The sequence below is a fragment of the Python bivittatus genome, unplaced genomic scaffold (genome assembly GCF_059951505.1).
Source record: "Python bivittatus isolate LINGU-HERP-01145 unplaced genomic scaffold, Pbiv_v1 ctg000700_np1212, whole genome shotgun sequence".
Lineage (NCBI taxonomy): Eukaryota > Metazoa > Chordata > Lepidosauria > Squamata > Pythonidae > Python > Python bivittatus.
The window spans coordinates 45,357,987-45,378,970 of record NW_028277098.1 but is presented as its reverse complement, the minus strand read 5'-3'; the positions used below and the strand labels follow the sequence as shown (position 1 = coordinate 45,378,970).

General features: G+C 35.0%; 1 protein-coding gene and 1 long non-coding RNA gene across 5 annotated transcripts in view; one reads left to right on the top strand and one right to left on the bottom strand.

Annotated features, from left to right (window-relative positions):
* The window catches only part of FAF1 (Fas associated factor 1), a 212,948-nt gene that overhangs the window by 100,197 nt on the left and 91,767 nt on the right, over nucleotides 1–20,984 (bottom strand). The window contains exon 8 of the mRNA XM_088128543.1: nucleotides 6,883–6,969. Coding sequence (XP_087984669.1) covers nucleotides 6,883–6,969 — 87 coding nt within the window. The remainder of the gene's footprint in view (nucleotides 1–6,882; nucleotides 6,970–20,984) is intronic.
* The window catches only part of LOC148214190 (uncharacterized), a 94,712-nt gene that overhangs the window by 19,951 nt on the left and 53,777 nt on the right, over nucleotides 1–20,984 (top strand). For 2 of the 4 annotated variants that reach the window (XR_015793480.1, XR_015793482.1), the window contains exon 3: nucleotides 3,371–3,495. The exons of 1 other annotated variant lie outside the window; for it this stretch is intronic. This is a non-coding gene — a long non-coding RNA (uncharacterized LOC148214190). Of the gene's footprint in view, nucleotides 1–3,370; nucleotides 3,496–4,577; nucleotides 6,875–20,984 lie in introns of those variants that run through there. One more of the 4 variants, XR_015793479.1, reaches the window with a different exon arrangement.

Genomic DNA, 20,984 nt, shown 5'->3' with positions numbered 1-20,984 from the left:
ATTTTCAATAACACAATTCCGAAACATTTCAACACATTCCATTTTGATTCATTAAATACTCCAACACTGAAAGAACAATCCCTAGACACCAAGAAGAAATGTGTAATGTAGCCAAAGATTAGAATATAATTTTAGGTAACTGTTCATATTAATAAGCATAAGATCTGAAAAAAACCCTCCAACTTCTTTCCATTTGGCATTTCTGTAAAAATGAGCTATTGAAAATATGTATATTAATACGTTTGAACATATAAATAATCTGCCTGCTAATACTGTACTCAGAATAACTACCTACCTCAAGTTCATGAACACCTGTGGGGGAGAAAGAAGGAGCTGGAAGGAATGAGCCAATCTAGCAGCAAAGACATTTTGGCAATATTAGCAGGATGCACATATAGTAGGGTTTTGTGCTGTGTTCCAGATTTTTAAAAATCTTTTTAACTAAACAAGGAAGCAAAAATAAGCCAATGGATTCTCAAAAAATATATATGCCTCAATTTTATTAAAAATAAATAACTGCTATAATTTACGCTACTGTAATATACCTGTGCCAAAGAAGAGTGCATAATTGGCCTTTGCCAATAATTACAAACATCAAAGATTTGGTAAAACCTTCTTGTTCAATAATTGCAATGAGATCTCCCAGGGACATGGAATCTTCTTGACACATCGCCTTCACGACGTGAAAACGTTTCAGTAATTTAACATTATATGGCTTTCATAATAGTAGGTGCTTCTCCAAAAAGGGTTGGAGAAGCTGTGTGGTACCAATTTTTATCTCAGACAATTATCCTTTCATCCAAATATTCTTACAAGCTGAATTCATCTTAAGCTCAAATTTTCTGAGTTTTCTTTAGTATCAAGCTTATTTATTTATGCAAATACTTTTAGATAAATTGAAGCCTCATATTCTAAGGGGCATCTCCAAATACTTTTGCTTTTTCCTTCTTTGCAAAAAAGTTTATTTTTCAAAGTGGCAGGAAGCTGAAAGTTGAAAGAACTGATATTGCTGTTTTAAAAAAGCAAACAAACTAAACACTCTGATGGGAATGTAGAGTTCAATCACCCTTTGGACTGTGACTCTTCATTTTTGCAAATATCCTAAGCGTTGTGTAAATTAATTTCTACTGTAAATAATTCAATTCTGACACTTCAGATTCTTAGTTTATAAGAGAAAATCAATTAGTTGTATTAATTTCAGGGACTTCTACTTGGAGTGACTTTCTAGTTATTTAACTGGTCCAGTCTTAATACAGCTAAGTCCCCAAATTAAAGATTTTTTTTCCAGCTGCTTAAAAGAGGCCAGCGTGACTTTGCATGGCTGGAACTATGAACAGTGCTGCAACTTTAAAGTTTAATCTGTAGTATCTACTCTATACTTTCTAACCTGTCATAATTAATTCAATCCCTTTCTACTCTGAAATCTCCACAATAATAAGAACTTTATCAGAATGGTGTTAGTACGAAGTAGCATAGCAAACGAAAATCCCGCCGGGAGCAGTCTAGAGCCCTCTCTTCTAAGCAGTTATCATTTTCTGAATTACAGGAACTATAAAAGGACACTCTACTCAAGCTGCCGCTGAATGTCACCTGAAAAGCAATCACAAAAGGGCTCTGTCGTGGCTTATCTCTGAGCTCTGTCACTACGGCAACCAGCAGGGAATAAGTATCCATGGGTCTATGAATTTAAGAATCCCATAAAAGCCAGGGCTAAAAAGGCATGTGCAGACTCTCAGAGATTGACTGCATTAATACATTAGCAAATACTGTGAAACACTGGATAAATGTCAGCAATTATGGAAAAAGCATCTAATAACGATATTCGTTGTCTGTCAAACCCCCGCGAGGTTTGATATGCAACTGCCACTCAAAGAGCTGCTGGTAATTTTATCTCTTTTATACTTCTGAATTCACATCATTCAAATTGGAAAGTAATAAACTGTATAACAGCTTATTCTGAACCTATCACAACTGGCAATAGGCAAACAATACGGAGAAGAAAACAATTGTTTTACTATACAGTAGGAGCAAATTTCACCAAATGTTTGATACATACTGCAGATTTCATAAAAAAACAACACACACAACATACCACCACCCTGCTCTAAAATCAAGACAGCCTATAAAAAAACAATATCTACAAGCAGCATGATTAAGATAACAGGATAGGAATCAACACGGGTATCACTGATCTAATGCATTTAGAACTAGCAGCCGTTAAGCAAATCTTTGCCAGCCAACAGCAACTGATATGAAGAGCTCCAATTGATCTAAAAAGCAGTCAAAAGGCTACAGTTTCATTCTTCAAAACATATAATCAGTAAAGGGCAACAAATCTTAACAGTACTGAAAACAGACAAAAATAATAGTTTCATGATCTCCAAATAAAAGCTTTTCCTGTCAGTCATTGGCTAATGCATTTTTCCAGCATGTTCACCGTTTGAGTACCTCAAGCCATGTATCCTATGGTATGATCACCCCCAAGAACATATACTGTATAGACGCTACATGAATGCACACATGATGTAGTATCCAGGGGATTCAGAAGAATTTTAGCTATGTCAGTAAACTTTCACATTGGTAGGCAGAAATTATCCTAGGACATTTGGAAGTTAGAAAACAGGAAGATTTTTCTCAGATTTTTTCCTATAGAAATCTGACTTGTGGTTACATATCAGCACATGTGCATTCAGAAAAATTAACTATCCATTATCTTTGGTTGAAGATCAAATGCAGAAGCTCATGGCCTGACAACATGCGAAAGACAGAAGACTGTCTTTTAAGATAATCTTTAGAAAGAAAGTTATCAGAAAAGAATTTATTTATTTATTTGTTCAATTTATATAGCTGCCCATTTCAGACCAGATTTAGTTTTTTTAATCAATTATGTGCTTTCTGCTGTACAATATGGTGCTATCTAAAATATTGATGTACAGCACTCTGCTGGAAAAGCTGGCTGAAGAAAGAGACATAGTGACCTTGTTAAAGGTATACAAGTCTAGATCCAACCAGTACCTGAATGGGAGGCTACTTCTGAGCTTTATATATTATTATATATAAAAATAATATTAAAAAGTCCTATTAAAAAGGAATGTAACCAATTAATAAAATGATTCCATGACCTGGTCCTGCCAGCTTTTTAAAAATTCAGTACAAGAACACATTTATATTTTTAATCTTCATAGTAGCTGAAATCCAGCAAAAGCAATAGCTAAGCATAAATAAATTGAGACATGCTTTCAGGCTCTGCATGAAAGAAGAGGCAACACAGATCAAAATAAGGATCAGTAGCACAGGACATTATTTATTTTTCTCAGATTTATATTGTTTTTCTCCAGGATCACAAGGTGATTTCATTTTATCTGCACAGGAACAACTGTGTGAGGTAGATTGGGCTGAGGAGGGACTGGCTGAAGTTACCTAGAAAGTTTCCATGGCTGAGCGTCTCTGCAGTCCTAGTCCAACATCTTCACCACTATATCACACTGGTATTAAGTAAGTAGCCCAAAATAGGGAAGGCTGATATGTTTTGAGTATAATAATAATAAACAAAGGATGAGGATAGATTGGATGGGGCTACCAAGAGAGGACAGGTGTAGCTTAATCTCTTTAATTGGACAATATTTTTTTAATCTATGCTTTTTATGCTATTCTCAAACACTTGTGTAGGAGTGGTAGATATACAGTAGGTAAGATGTCTACAAGAGTTTAATCCCTTTGTTTGACCAGTAGAGGAAAAGTATTGGAATTCTAATGTTTATTCCAAACCCATATGTTAGTCTTCTTTTTTATAATCAAGAGGAACATATTTATTCCTTCTGTTATATTAAACTATGTTCCAGGTTTTTCTCTTTCTTCTTTGTCCCTTTTCAATAGAAAAGCATTCTATTTCAGACAATGCGCTCTCCCAGAAAAGTAACATGGATCTCTTGGCTACATATGCAAATTTACCCCATTTGGATTATCTTCTTTTTTGCTCCCAAAGAGATCTTCTTCCTAGGAAATCTGATGTGATCAGTATTATATCTGCTTCTAAATTTACACTTAACAATATCAAGTGTGATTAATTTTGAATGTTCAAAACTTCTAGACCAAGCATTTAACTGCATTCTTAGGTCTGGAATACATTGATTAATTTAACAACTGTGGTGGGGCAATTTTCAGTCATTTAGTAATATGAAAATAATTTCTTATTTTTCTGCTGGAGTGCACATGATGCTGCATGGAGATTTCTATAAGGCAAACATGACACAACTCGAGTTTGAAACATTAAGTGCATTTGTTGAATTGGAACATTTCTCCTATTCCATTAAATGCAACATTTATTATACATCTAAAGCAAGTATTATAAAATAGAGTCATACTCTCAAGTTATATAGGTATGTGTCCTATAACATTTCTGCTGAAATGTCAAGTGAAAACCTCGTTCCTGCTCTAAAATTCCAAATTTTTGTTTAAAGCTATAAATCCTGTCATCCTGAAATCTTTGATAACTTCAGTTGGTTTCCCATATCCTGTAAATAAGTTCTAGTAGTAGACGGTATTCAGCAGCACCATCTATTCTCCATTCTCTGCAGAACGTGCCTTCTTGGAGGTAGAGAAGAACAGGAACGAGAGAAAAAGTCACAATTTTAACCCCTAAAGAAATTCCAAGATGAAGAAGTAGGCAAGCGAGAAAGATGGTGGAGTTAGTGAGCAATACTAAATATAATACCCTGCCTGTTTGAATATTGCCACAATTTGCTGGAAAATTCAGTAAAAAGGGCCTTGATCTATAACCCTTCTCTCTCCCTTCCCTCTGTGAGTCTGCTGTCTACAATGTGGAACTGTAATTGGGTCTAAGTTGTTTTATATATGTACTTCTAAGTAATATCAGTATGGCAAAAAATTCTATTTGTTACCTGTCAGAATAGGTTAGAATAGGATGTTAAAATAAGACCTACCTATTCAATCTAAGCATTAGAATTATCAGTCTACGAAAAGTAAAATATTGCTGGATGATGTTCAATGTAGAAATTCCCCTTGATTGTGTACAAGGTAAGTCTATTTCATAAACAGAATGTAGAAATGTTCAGCCAAGCAAATTTTTTCATTTAGGGAAAAAAACCCCTGAGAAATATAACTGAGAAAAGGAGCAAAAGAAAACAGCCTTCTGGAATTTGTGTTTTTCCAATTGTTTAAAACTGTAAATTGTTCCTTTTAACTACCCATAAGGTAATAATAATTTTTAAAATGTGTTTCTATTTTAAGTCTCATCATCAGAAGATACATTATGTTCCACAAGATAACGGTTTAAGTAAAAAAGCTAAATAAACCACCACATATGTGCTGACAACATCAGACAATAGCAGATAGTACAACCAAAAATCATGGCAAGTAAAGCATCTAACACCCATCAAATATATTTTTTTTCCAAAATAGCTCATCTGAAAATTGAACCAGTAAGTGGAAATCAGGCACTGTGCTTGTGTTATAATGAAATGAAGCAATTATACACTCCTAGTGCTAGTGATGTTTACATTCTATAGAAACTAAAAAGCCATTCTTAAAGTGTAAAATGGCATTTTAACAATTTTGCAGGCTCCTTGTTTCTCACAGTTAAACTGACACAGCATGAAAATATTTCCCTACTGGCTCACTTTTACCTACTGATTTTCTTTGTGCAAGTGTGCAAAAAAAAAAAAAAAATAGAAGTCATTATTGACATCTCATACAGTATCCTATATTTTATTAGACTAAAAATAGGAAGCAGAGAACATGCTATCACTCCAAAGGGAGGAGCAGTAGTGCTTTTAAAAAGTCTCTTGACTTTGATGCATTTCTGCATTTAATGCAGAAGAATGAAGCTTATTAGGTTCATAGGAGGCTCGATTACACAGAATCTAATTATTGGAAGTCTATTTAGTTGCCTGTTTGCTAAGGCAAAGGTTAACGAGAACTGCACTGAAAAAACCTCCTGTGGTATAACAAAGTATTTTTATGCTGTATGAAATGTAAATGAAAAGTATTCTAATCAAGTCTGTCTTTAACTCTTTCACTGTTAGAAGTTAGATTAATACTCTTGAAGAACTATCACTGAGACATCTATTAAAATGAAGTTATTTCCAAAAGCCTGGAATTTTAAAAAAGGGGAAACTAACGCTTAACACTAGAAACAGGCTTTATAAATAGCAAAGGAGGGGCACTTGTTCAGACTGTTATTACTAACATTAAATCTTCATAAATATTAAGTTGGAGGTTCTAATTTCAGATAAAAATTAATTATATTTTTGGGAGTAACACATTCAGAAATGTTTACACAGCTGACGGGGCTCAGCTGCAGTAGTTTCAAGCCGGGAGCTTTCTGGACTCATCTGCTTGAAAAGCAGATGACTTAACAATCACCAATTTCATTAAACTTGAAAAGGAAAAAGAAAATCACCTGCAACATTGTCACTTGTTAAAATAGAGTTTAAAATAGATTTGTGTGTTTTATTCAAGCTGGACATCCTATCATACAGAAAAGCTTTTCCTTTTTGTTTAGTTGGCCTCTTTCCAAACAGCTGCTGGTATTTGGATTAGAAATCATGGGTTTTCAAATCCTTTCTGGCCTAAACTCAACTAGCAACAGATGACAACACACCAATATATTTCAGAGGTTGCAATTAACCTTGTCTATGTTTGTTTTTATGAAAAGCTTCAGTTCTACATCCAATACAAGGACTAGCTACTTTCCTTGAAAATACCAGTATGGCACTCTTCTGCCAAATGTACTGCGGTGAACAGCCTTTCTTTGCCCTCAGAATCTAAGTGAACTTTAAAAAAAAAAGTGTCACAACTATTTTGTAACATGCTATACACAAAATTGCAAATAATAGTAATGCTGAAGTAATTGTGACTTACTGAGTCATCTGTAGCAGAAGCAGGCCAGCCTTCCCACAACTGATGGCGAACAGGGATACTAGTCAGGTCATACACATTTCGCTTAACCTGCCAAAAATAAATAAATAAATAGAGATTTATATAATAATAATGGCTGCAAATGATTACTTTATATAACCTCAAACATTTCTGTTCAGTAATTTAAATACTACTGTTTTATATATGTGGCATTCAAGCTGAGAAATTGTGATTTTTTTTTTAAAGCAATCATTAAGACCTCTAATGAATGCTAGAATCAAAATTCAGTTGCTTACTTCCACGCCAAATGTTTTACAGACAATCATGTTTTAAACATAGTACTTTAGTACTATGAAATTGCTTGGACATGTAGCTGGTGCAATACAACATAAAATGTACCTCAAGAAGGAAATGCTACCTTATAAAAAATATGTATGTAAATTTTGTTTAAAAGTGATCAGAGAGGTTAGAGACCATACATCAATGGTCAAAATTCAGTATTTTCAGTCTAAAGATCTTAATAGTGAAGTAGAATCTTTCTATTTTTCACAGTTCTAAGGAAGTATCAATGAAAGGTAGACTGGGAAACATGATTTTAGAGAAAACAGTAACCTTACAGTGGAAGAAGAGGCTGAGTTTACTCCTTGTGGCCAGACTGTCATTTTTTTGTGGGCTTCTACCTGGGCAATAACATCATGTAGCCCTTGAAAGGAATCCAAAAAGGAATCTGGCCCACTGGCTGGAAAAAGTTCCCCATCCCTAATCTATGCTCAAGCCTCTGCTCCAATTTGTTTTTCTTAGATTACAACACCTATCTGATGAAGTAAAAAATAAATTAACAAGACTAGACTGGCATTCAGGAATAACATACTATGGAACAGACCTAGAAGAGAGTCCATGGTTAGAGCAACAGTTAAAGCATTTGTCACAATAGGTAACTGTTGGCTGGCCAGCAGGAAACTTTGTTAATACTTGGATGAGGGACTATTAGGGAATAATAGGACTCTAGGCTGGACTGGGAAATTGAAGAGCATCCCAGAAGAAGACAGTTCCGTACTGTTGCCAAGAAAACTGCATGGAAGTATTCATGAAGTCATCAGATGTTCAGTTTGATTCTTAATCTTTGAAAGCATTCTACTATGTCATCTATTATTTACAGCCACTCAGGACAATATTCCTCTCTCATACTTGTATAAAGTGGTAGGTCTGTCCTTATAAGTAGCCTCAAACCTAAAAAAGTGCTCATTGCTACAGGCTGTATATAGATTCCAGAGTAAATTCAAAAACCAATTTTGTCCCTACTGCAGGATCTAAGAAAATCAAACACAACATTGTTATTTTCATTTGTTCATCTTCCAATAGGATATACACTATCACCTGTTACTTTAAAGTGGCTAGTGATGAATAAAAGCACTTCATTAGGCAGACTTTAACATGAGATCACTGGATTTTAACTTACCAAGAAGTTTGGCTCTTTCACCTATAGCCTGAACCACAATTACTTTATTCCACTACAGGTATTATTTGACTAACAAATTATTAGACTGTGAGTGGTCATTGTCAAACCATTTAGCTGTTCCCTAAAAATAAAGTGATTCTTTTATAAGTATGCCTCTGACAGAATTCTCTTTCGTAAGATTTATTGATAGATGGAATGAGGTTACAGTAATTCCCACATCTGAACTCTTCAGTTTAGAACTAATATCCCCATGTACATTAGACTGGAGGCTTTCTGATTTTCTTTTTTACAGCCTTCTGATGAACTGGTAAGGAAGAGGATCTCTTTACTGATAATGGGGACATTTGCAGTAGACAAATCTCTATCAGTCTGAGAACCAACTCTTACAGTCGCTAATCATTTTATATACATTAAGGTTTTAACATAATGATAATAGCCTGTATGGTTTACATTTTATTTTTAACTCATTGCTTATATGTAATCCATTCCTCCCTCCCTCCCCCCCCCCCCGCTGTTTTGGAAAGTGATGCACCTGTTGAACTGGACTATAGTTCAAGAAAGCTTATGCCATAGTAGCTTTATCTAATGTGCTACAAGATTCTTAGTTGTTTTTGTTGCAAAAGCTTAGAATGATTCGTAAGGAATTACTGTATTTCAGTATTGTTTTTTGTGTACCAACTGAAACTTTCCTTGATTATTTCATAATACAGTTCCAGAAATATGTTCAGTGTTGTACCATAGCTCCGGAAAAGTTATTACTCTATATGCACACAACACACACACACATGCACACTCAACATAATATATGCATAGGGTGACCAAGAAAATCTTCAATATTCTGCATTTTAGATTACAAGCTAACAATTTCAGAATGGGTGTTTTAACTAGTGTAGGATATAGTATGCTCTCTATCAACCTGCAGAGGATAAGGATGAGCTCCCTAAACAGTTAAGAACATTTTTTAAAAAGGTTTCTTTTCCATGTTAGGAGGCAACATTATAACTGACATAACAAAATTCAGTACTATGATGTGTTTTCTAAAAATAGTGTCAGCATGCCCAGAAATAAAGGGCATTCAAAATAATTTTCCTATTTTATTTATTACAGAAATTAATATTATTTAATAATTAAGACACATACTATGAAGGCAGGGAGTCTGCTATATCTAAGAAACCAACATGTTAGCCATATAAGAAAATCTACTAAAACAGCAATAAGAGGTAAATAAATACTGTTCTTCAATACCAGTGAAGTAAAAATAACTAAAATCTGGAAACTGGATTCCTTACATTCCATCCTAATTCCAAAACATAACACCACAGCATTATGAAATAAACAGTATTCTCCTTTTTCCATTCATTCATCTGTAACTCCACTGATTTCAATAACATTCCTTTGCTATTCTAAGCCTGAAAGGCATTTCTAGTTATAGTGTTATGTTGGTATAAAGCACAATGCCAGACTGATGTGCTGAACTAAGGTGATCAAAGTTTGAGGAATGTTAGCCAACGCACAAGTATTATTCAACCAGAATGACATCTGTTGAGCAGCTTGTTGCAAAATACACTAGTTGTTAGAGACAGGCCTCAGCTGGGAAGTAGCAGGTAAAATGTATTTAGGCATACAGTATGTTTGGTTAAACAAATGGCTGAGGCCATAGTCACAAATGCATTCTGTAAAGATGCCAAAGCCAGTCCTCTCTCGACCCACAGTCAGTATTTTTTTTTTGAAAGTTGCTCTCTCTGATGATGTATCAACTGGTCTAATTTTTTTTTAATATATCAATGCCATGTTTTAAAATGAACAGATACTGTGTTAATGCACAGAGAATTCTATGTTGAGAATATTTTATGTAAAATGAAGAGGTTTCATATGTTCCTATACTGCCAGGGCTTAGCATAAAAATGGGAGAACTTAGAGGCCTGAAGAGAGATAGGTCTGAAGAATGACATGGCAGCTTCTCGTAGTAAATATTTGGGAACAGTGACAGCAACAGTGGCCCCCCAGTTGTTCCTTCTAAGAACCTCAATTTGGTAGTAACAATATTTGCTTGTTGCTGAACTCTTGGAGGCTAGATGTCTCAGCTGATTGTCTTTTCCCAAATTAGACAGTCAGAAATCTGATTAATTTAAACCAGGGGAAAAATAAAGCTTAAAAGGACCCAAAAGAAGATAGCCTTTTCATTTCCCCCCCCCCCCAAAAGAAACAGATTCTTTATTGGGATGTAGATGAGCCAATTTTAAAACATTCTGTTCATTCAGTGCAACCTAAGGACTTCAACCAGCATGCTTGCTCAACCATGTTCAACATTTGCTACATTCAATACTGAAGAAGATACACCAAAAAGTTTAATAAAGTCTCCCTTTCAATATCAGAATGAGGAAGCCATAGACCACAAGTGACCCATGGACTCCAGACCCCTTTTTGTAGCCCCTAAAACCCCACAAGATCCATGTACTAAAATCCAGAAGCAAACTACTAAATAATAATGGTTTGCTTTCCAGCTGGTTTTGTTGGAAAATGAAGTATGTTTATTAAGCCATCATTTTTAAAAAATCCAATAATTTAGGAAAAAATTGCTAAAATCTTCCTGTTATGTTGATGTGAACAGCATCACTGTCCTATTTACTGTGACCTTTGAAAGGTACAATAACAATTTTCTCCACACGCCAAAAAAAGTTCCCATCCCAATTTGATTTTATAATCAAAATAGATTAAAAGGAGATTAAACCAAATAAATGAAAGTTCTGAGAAGAAAAAGGAAACATAGCAAAAACTAGTTTATACCAATTCCATTCACTATACCTCTCCATGCTTTTCTATTCTTACAAATTATCCTTGCTTCCACCACATCTATATATCTCTGCGTACATTGCCTTTTGTACTTTTCAAACAACTTCAGCATACTTCAGTCCACATGATTCATTCCCCACTTTTGACTCTGTTTTTTCTTATTTTACCAAATACACTTCATGTTCACAACCAACACAGCTCTAAAGTCACTATAACCATTCCATATACGTTAAAGGTATTAAACAACTAAGTGGGCATGACACATCCTTGTATTTTTCCCTGCTCAGTGCTGAACTATTCACTAAGGATGAAGACAAAGAGGAGGAAACAGTCCAGCTCCATGAGGGGAAAAGGAAAAAAGAAAAATAGTGCATATATATTTTATTGCAAAATCTCAATCTTGAACTTTAGCAGTTTTAATGTACTCATATGCTTTGATTGTCATCTCTACTGTAATCATTTTCATGAAAAAGAGTTTTTTCCGTGAACTATTTGCTAAGCGATCATTTATTCTTACAATGCTTTACTTCCACCACATACTGCTCATTGCATTTAGCAACCCACTCTATATTTGTGCAAAACATTCCATAATTCAAGTCTATTACTTTTATCATATGCTTTCTATAAACCAACAAACATACAATAAGTTTTTTTCTTGAATTCATATATTCCTCAATGGTTTGCTGAAGAGCAAAAATCTGATCTGAACATCCCCTGCTTGCATAAAAGTGTTTTCACTTCCCAAATTTTGCTCATGGTCACTTCTTGTACCCATTCAATCAGAACTCTGCCAAACACGTTCTCAGGCACTTTTAACTAACCAATTTCCCTGTAGTTTTTGCATTCACCCTTGCTGCCAGTCCCCTTGTATAGGAGCACAGTAACTGCATTCTTCCAGTCATCAGGCATATGTGCAATCTTTGCATACACATTAAACAAGTTGTACATCCATTCCAGAAGCAAACCAGATCTCATCTTTTAATTTTTCTCTAGTTATATCATGTACAACTGCAGCTTTACTATTTTTTTAACTTTCTCACAACATTTATAATATGTTTTTCATCCATTTTTACCTGGACAATAATAGCTGCAGCATTTTTTGCAATTCCAGCCTTCAATATATCACTACTGTTCTCATACAAATCTTTAAAAGAGCCCTTCCATCACTGCCTCACTACAGTTTCATCCCACATAATTTAATGCCTGTTATTTTTAATTCTAGTCACTCTGCTGGTGGTTCCTTGCTTAGCTATTTCCAAAACAATCTCTTTTTATTTCCATTAAAATTGTTTCCTCTTTTCTCTTTCTCCTTTAATCTTAATCATGTTTTACTTCCTTTGACCATATTCTTTGTAACTATTTTTTTCTGTCTGAATACATTCTATAGGATCTTTTTTTCATCTTCATTTTTTTGCAGCAATCATTCTCTGATAGGCATTTTTCCTTGATCCACAGAATCTCACACTTTTATCATTTCAGCAGCATCCTTCCATAAGTGTAACTCCATAACCTCTCTAGCAATCTGTAGCATAGTCTTTTCACTCTATTACAAGCAGCTCCCACATATTCTTTCCTTACATCTACTTTCCACTCACAATGCTGGAAAAGACAGATTAATCTTATTTTCTTGCAGGAGTCATACTTTCTTGTCATACATTTGTTCTGCATTCATTCTGGTTTCTTTCACTTCTTTTCTTTCCTTCCATGTTCATGTCTAAAACCCACTTTGACACTACCAAAACAGTCTATTTCCCAACCATCCATTCATATCAAGTAGCAGACTGTCATCACCTTTGTATCCTTCACTAATTCCATCAATCTTTCATCATAAGCAAGCAAATCAGTCATGCTTTTATATTTATATTTATTCCTTTAACATGTTTGTGTATGAATACACATGCTAAACTGACATATTTAAAACAGTCTGTTTTCTAAGCAGTCATCAGGCAATCACATTTCTTATTCATTCTTGGGTCTCTGGCCCAATATTTTTTTCTGTATCTTTTTGTATTTTCCCAACCATCCATTCATATCAAGTAGCAGTCCCCTCCTCCCCAACACACAATAACATTCATTCAGAATATTACACATTTTCCCCCAAAACTGATCCCCACTTTTTCCATTATCACTATTCATTGGGTTGTAACATGAAGCTATCACCAACCTATGGATTCCTACTTTCACATATACACATAACAAACTAGATGACACCAATTCATATTTTCTGACATGTATTTTACCCCTTACATTCATAAACCTATACCTTCACTATCCTGTATGCACTCATCAGCTCCACTGCACAAAATCAGGCCGTTTTCATTCTGATCTATTACACCTTTCTATTTTCTCTTAGTTTCACAGACACACAGCATAACTGCTTTCCTTGCTTCCATTTCATTTGTGAATTCTTGCTCTTTACCATTTGCTCTTCTTCCATTCCAAGTAACAGCCTTTCATATGCCATGGGATGGCCCATACTGATCTCCACTGTCCATCATGGCTTTGGTCAAGCGATGATATCATATAATGTTTTTTAGTAAGGCAGAGAAGGTACAGACTAGGGTAACAGCCTTGATTGTACCTGTGCCACATGCAGCATTAATGACAGTACGGATTGGTTTTTAGCACATTTTGGCCAGTGTGCCACAAAAGCAACAAAGTAGTATTCTGTGTAGGCTATGATTTCTAATCTTAAGGCTACTTGCAAGCCAATATATCGCTGCCTGCATCCTACCACTAGGAGATATATACATATTGATACACATTCAGGATAAAAAGTGTAGTTCAGAAATGAAAGTGCACTAATGTACCAACTCTAGTACATTGTTCTCAGAAGCGAATGACAAAGCAATCAGCAAAAAAGAAAAAAAGGGAGACCTGGCGCTCCTTTCTATGAACAGTATTCACCATAATCTTGCAACTGCTGATCAATCCTAACATCGTAGTTCTGAACACTGATATTTCAAAGATCATTAGTTCAAAGAGTACAGTATTTTGCACATGTGTGTTCAGAATAGATATAGTAAAAGAGCAATCTGCATTTTTTAGCCTCCACCTCTTCAATCCAAAAGCCTCCTATTTTAAACAGATTCCATATTAAATAATTGTTCCATGTAATATACCTTGAAATGGCAAATGTAAAACTTCATCAGTCTCAATTCCAATTATTTATTTCTTATTTATCATTTTATATAGCAACTGCATTTCACACAACAAACTGTTAGGAATGAATGTAAATTGTTAGTGAAATATATTGCAGGATTTCATTCAGAAATATAAATTCAAACAGCTAGTATAAAATAAATGACTCACTGACATAGCAAAAAGCCTGCCAATAAATGTTATCAAAAGAAAATCTGCTTTGGGGGATAGGTAGTATATTAAAAAACATAACATCAGGGAACTCAAGTTCCATAGCTTCTTCTGCCTACATGAAAATCATTGATTTTAAGAATAAAATCAAAATATGTTCTCTATTTTGTAGATGTGGCATTATTATAAGGTTACTGTCAGTGGAATAGTGCAGCAATGTATAACTGAATGGTGTTTTTTAAATATCACATGCCCTGCACCCAAAGGTTTGTTGTTTAAGGGCACATGCAGAAGCATTGGAAAACAAACAGATCAATAGAACAGACAAATGGAGTGGTGAAGGGTCATTTACGCAGGATTGTATTACAGAACAGGTAGGTTGCACACATTTTTTTTTAAAGATGGGGGAGATTAAAACAAAACATTAGACTGTGAGTTAGTCAAGAGGCTGCAGCCCTAAACTTATTAGGAGGTAAATCCACTGAACACAGTGAATAACCTGTTCAGGATTGAACTCTACAACTTAAAAGGATACTACAAAAAGTATGTAGAACTGATTAAAGAGCAAAGAGTGCTCCCAAACACTTTTAGAGGCAAGATCCAATTTGAAATCATACACAAAACTTAATCCACATTGTATAGTCCTTGACTAAAAAAAAAAAATAATGTACTTGGCATTTCTCCTCTTGTATCTCAGCTTTCACATTTTCTTAAGCTCTCTCTCCCCCCGCCTGTTTTTGCTAGGTCTTTTTTTCTCCCTACTGCTCCTCCATTTCTTTTCAAAACTTGTTCAGTGCAAACCAAGCCAGCTAGGAATGCAGTTGGGGATTATGTATAAAAATATACGGAAGGGCCAAGATGATTATTTCGGAATTGATTGGAATTCAGTTAGAAAAAATTCATTCCAGTGTGTTACCTGTTGCAGATGAAAGTCAACCATATCTAACTCTAGCCCTTGCCTTTCCCAATAGCACACAGAACAACATCTAGTTCTCAAGCTCTCCTTAGTTTTCTCTTTTATGACACCTAACCAATGTTTCACATAAAAGTATGTCTGAAAAATGCCTTTTTTGGGGGGGGGGGACATTTATGACACCTGAGGGAGAGGTCTCTTGTAGGGCTATAGCAGAACAATAGCATAATTTGGGTTAAATGCTGGAATATAACTCTAGGGCCCCTCTCGATAAAATGACATATTCTTCCAATGCAGCAGAGTTGGAAGACTGCCTATTATATTTTGAAATAAGGGTAGTAATATACAGTATATTACCAGTGAAAGAGGGCATTCTTAAAATGTGAGTATAAAAATTCTTAATTGTATTTGTATAAAAGTTCCTCCTCCCAGAATGTCCTTCTCTCGTGATACAAGCACAAATACTGATTTATGAAGAACCAGTGTCTTCAGCTCCTTAAATAGAAAATTGATTGAAGGAGTTTACAATCTAAAATTCAACACAGGAAATATAGAGGAAAAGATGAGCTGCACGGTCTCAAACTTAATTTCAGTCAATGGAAATGATGAAGATACTAGACATGGTATGAAAGAATCATGAAAACTACCCCTGAAACTGCAAGAAAGAAAGAGATAAGTACCATAAAAATTTATGCCATGACTTGCCCTCCATCATTCTGAACAATGTTATTGGCTACAACTCTCCTGGAAGGAGTCCCTGACCTCTCAAACGAAATGACAGAAGAAATGCCACAAATTATATTAAAATAGAATATTTTGAAAGATCAAAGTATCTGTCAAAACTGTTATGTGATACTTTCAGTTTGCAAATTTCTATCAGACAGACAGATACTGAAAAGATGACTGTCCCAAATGTATGAGAAGAGTTTAGAGGTTTGGGAAAGGAGAGAACATTTGTTAATATGCAAGTGAGGTAGAGATTGTAAAATGCAGGAATAAAATTTAGGGTTAGTAGATGGTGCTTTACAGGAAGCAGAGAAGATAGATGGAGGAAAGGAAAGATGAAAGATTATTGGAAAGAACTGACTAGCAAGTGATCCACTCCTAGAGAGTTGACTAGTTTATTTAAATTAAATAAAAGGAAAATCTGGAATGCTACTTCACACTGCCTTTTTCAGTCAGGTTGCCCAACCTGTGTATGTACCCCTCACATTGCCAGCATGAGATTTATAAAGACCTAGGAGTTAGTGGGAAGACCCTAGAAAAATACAGTAAATGATTCCCAACTGCTACCTGATACAATCCCTGTGCAAGTTCCTGGTTCTGATCTTGGGGCCCAAGTTCAGGTTCCTTTGTTTGCTGGTATTGGGTGACTCTAATCTTCATCTCTGATGATAGGCTCAAGAAGGCTACTTGGGATTTTATGGCTTCCATGGCAACCATGAGCTTCTCCCAAATTATCCCAGGCCGGACAGACACAGGCAGCTATACACTGGACCTCTTTTTTGTCTCAAAAGAGTCATTGGATGAATTGGATATGGAGGACCTTTCTCTGATTCCTTTGGTCAGATCATCTCTTGACTGCTACCCAGAATTTCTTGCCTGCCCCAGTGAAGATGGTTTGCCCAGGTGCATTATGGATCCAGATGGGTACTTCAGTTGGGGCATTTCCCAACTATGTGGTAGGCAGTTTCATTAATTGCCTGGTTAGCTACTGGCGACAGGAGGCAACCTAGGTTCTTGATGTGATTGCTCCCAAGTGGACTCTCTTCATTGATCCCAAGGGGTCTTTGGTTTAATGAGAAGCTTTGGGAGATAAAGTGGCAGAAGAGATATCAAGAGCACCAATAGAGAAAGACAAAAACTGAATGTGAACACAAGTACAAGCCCATGTTTGAACCTATACTGTGGCGGTAACGTGGGCAACAGAACAGCCATGATATATTTACACCATGATATATTTACAATCACCATAAGAATAACAGTTCGATGAGGGTAAAATTCTACATCTATAACCTAGATACAAATCAATACTCATGCAATTACTCTTTTAAGGAGGAATGGTCAAGTAGATCTGCCCATCCATTGTGATCATGCTGCTCAGCACTTTGCTGCCTATATCATTCAGATTTGCTTGAATCTTGACTTTTCATGAATGGGATCTTGCATATTCCTGAATCAGCAAACATTAGCAGACATAACCAAAGTCATGTATGATTAATACTAACTTTTATTTACTGTTTTAATTCCTTATAAAATTGAATTGTTGGTTTCTGTTCAAGGGCAGCACTTGGTTTCTGTTTAAGTGCAGATTCTAACACTGCAGATGACTCAGAGATACATGTTTCAATTGTATATATTGCTGAGCTAATATTGCAGGTAAGTCATACCCAACATGCAATCTCTCAAAATCTTTAAAACAATAATTTAAAAGGAATAAAAACAACAACAATAATAAACAACTGATTTAAAGAATTGATCCAATGTTCAGCCCAAGCATATCAATAAAGCTTCCCCAACTAGGCAATAGTTGTCAAAACTGGTCATGTCTAGGAATGTCCATTTTAGGAGAGGCATCATTCAAAGACTGCATGCAGCACCCCTTCAGTAATGTACTCCTATATCCAGCCAGTGGATATAGAATTGGAATATCCAGTTTTGAGAATCAATGTGTCCAAGTGTTAAAAAAATGAAATACAATTTAAAAATGAAATCAATTCATCAGAAAAATATTATTTCATGTGTATTGGATCTCTCAGATTGTTTTAAAAGGGATGATGTTAGATGTGTGTGTGTGTGTGTGTGTTGGTGTTATGGTTTCAGATTATACATTGTTTAGTCGTTAAGTCGTGTCCGACTCTTCGTGACCCCATGAACCATATTGCGCCAGGCCTTCCTGTCCTTCACTGCCTCCCTGAGTTTGCTCAGATTATACATATGTCAATACAATTTTGACAAAGAATATTATACTTAAAGATCTCAATGTGATGTTGAACTATATTCCTAAAACATGGATTTTGTCATACCAAAGAGGATTATGCATTGCCTTTCGCTGCACACATTTTTGGTAGCTAGGTAAGCAGCATGTCTGGAAATCACCAACAGTTAGCATATGGTTCAGCTTTCAAGCTGAAAGTTCTTAGTAGAGAATGTGAACAATTTTTTGGAAAATCAGATAATGAAGATGCGGATTTTTAAACACTTGAAAACATTTGTATGTTTTTACAATAAATTCTGAAGGACTTCATTTGTTTTCATAGTTTGTATCAATGAATGTTGTTTTCCAGAACAGATTCTGTTTTTCTTGGTATTTTGGTTGCAGTTTTGTGGGTTGGTTTACTCACGGATGGGCTTATACATGAGTATATATGGTGATATTAATACTGATAACACCACTATTTGTCATTATTCCAAAGCAGATGCACATAATCATATGAAGAGAAAGAAAAGGAAAAAAATCAAATTAAAAAAGAGAAAAATCAGTAAAAACAATATTAGGAAACGATATAGTTTTAAATTCCCTCCCACTGTATTTGACTGATGATTACATCAACATATTTATAAACAATGAAATTGCTTCTAATTACTGACTTTACGTCAATTATTTCCCCCTTAAAAACTATACTCTAAATGTCTGAGTTTGCCTTGTTGGATGACATATAAAATACACAGGACCCATTCTTGCTTCGATTTAGTCAAACTTCTGTTCTGAATGTATACTGTCAATTTTGCCATTGCTGCGCATTTCCCAAGTTTGGTTTCTAGCCTCATATTGTTGGCAAAGTGTCTCTTTTCTGATGCTGAGCCAGATTTGTCCTTGCAGCTGTCAGCATGTATCTTAATAATTTGGAATATTTTTAATTTATTTGCTCTGGAACAATTCCTAGTAGAAAAAAACTGAGATTTCAGTTTAAATTTTCTTTTTAAAGCTTTTTGGATAATGCTGTATATTTCTTTCCTGTACTTTTGAGGTTTTTTTACATGTCCACCACATATGATAAAATGTCCCTTCTGTATCACAACATTTCCAACATTTTGTATTATATGATTTATCTATTTTTACAATTATTGACAGAGTTATGTACTATCTGTAAAACATTTTGTACCAATTTTCTCTTAAATTATAAGATGGGTAAATTTTATTAAGTTTTTTTTCAGAAGTCTTCCCACTGGTGTAGTATAATTGTTTCATTAAAATTTTGTATCTACTTTGTCATACAATTTTTTTTACTTGTTCTGTCTCCATGTCACATTTTAATCACAATTTTTATATATGTCCTAATAGGTGGTTTTGACTCTGTATAAGTGTTTCAAATTCTGTCATTTGTCTTAAAATCCTTCCTTCTGTGTTAAGGTTGCTTTTTACCACGGAAATCTTTATTGTTTATAACTATGTTGAATTGTGAATGTTTTAATTTTTGTTGTAAGCTGACATGAGTTGGTAAGGATTTGGTGACATTAAAAATTAAAAAATAAACATGCTACATGCCCAAGTACCTATAAAAATGTAATACGCTGAATTACAGACATACAATTAAAAAAATTATAGCTCACAGGTTCATTATAAACTTTTAGCATGTTCTAATCGTGAATAAGTTACTTTCTCCATAGAAGAGAATAAGACGCAATTGATAAATCTATCTATTCCATCATCTATTTCCCACAGTAGCAACATGTCCACAAGAAGAATATTGAGGAAAATATCTTTCCAATGTTCCAAAGTAGTTTTCCTGCAACTACTATTCCATTCTATTATGTTTATTAGATAGTAACCCAAACACTTTATCAGTAGCAAAAGATTATAAAACAGAGTTCAATTATTGAAGTGTGGAGTCCTTGATGAGCTTGATTGTTTGCTTGCAGACATTTTATTACCTGACTAGGTAGCATCATCAGTGCTAGTGAGTGTGGGGTTTGCTCCTTGTTTAAATACAGTAGCTGCCAGTGAGGGCAAGCTACTGTATATAAACAGACAGCACACCCTGCACCCACTAGCAAACTCTGAACCCACTAGCACTGATGATATTACCTAGTTGGGTAATGAAATGTCTGCAAGCAAACAATCAAGCTCAGAGAGCACCAGGGACTCCACAGTTCAACCCTGAGCTACATATATTCTCTTCTATTGCAATAATTGAAGTGCAGTTCCATAAAAGAAATAAGAGGATTGCTTAACAGAGACAGAAACTATAATTGTCTTATAGCATGACCACCAATATTCAGTGAGTGCAACACAGTGATTAATCTAGAATAGAAATGAGAACAAATGGCACAGTTTTTAATGTTGACTATGGATAATATTTTTGGAGACACTTAGTTGTTTATCACGTTTGGAAGGGCCAGATACTTTGGCAGATATGGTGACATTTTCCAGCTTGACAAACTATGGGCCTGGAGTTTGGTATAAGCCTGCAGAGTATATTCCTTTATCAACGGGCTTTCAAACTGTGTTTATTTGGCTGCAGTACAGATAACACAAGAGTTGCTGGATATTCTAAATCTCTGGGGTCAGGAAGTGAAGAGGATATGAAACCTAATTTCAGACAATAAATAAAAATCCTGCCATAACAGAATGAAAGTATTTCAGAAAAATCTCAACTACCTAGTGAACAATAAGGTGAATGTACT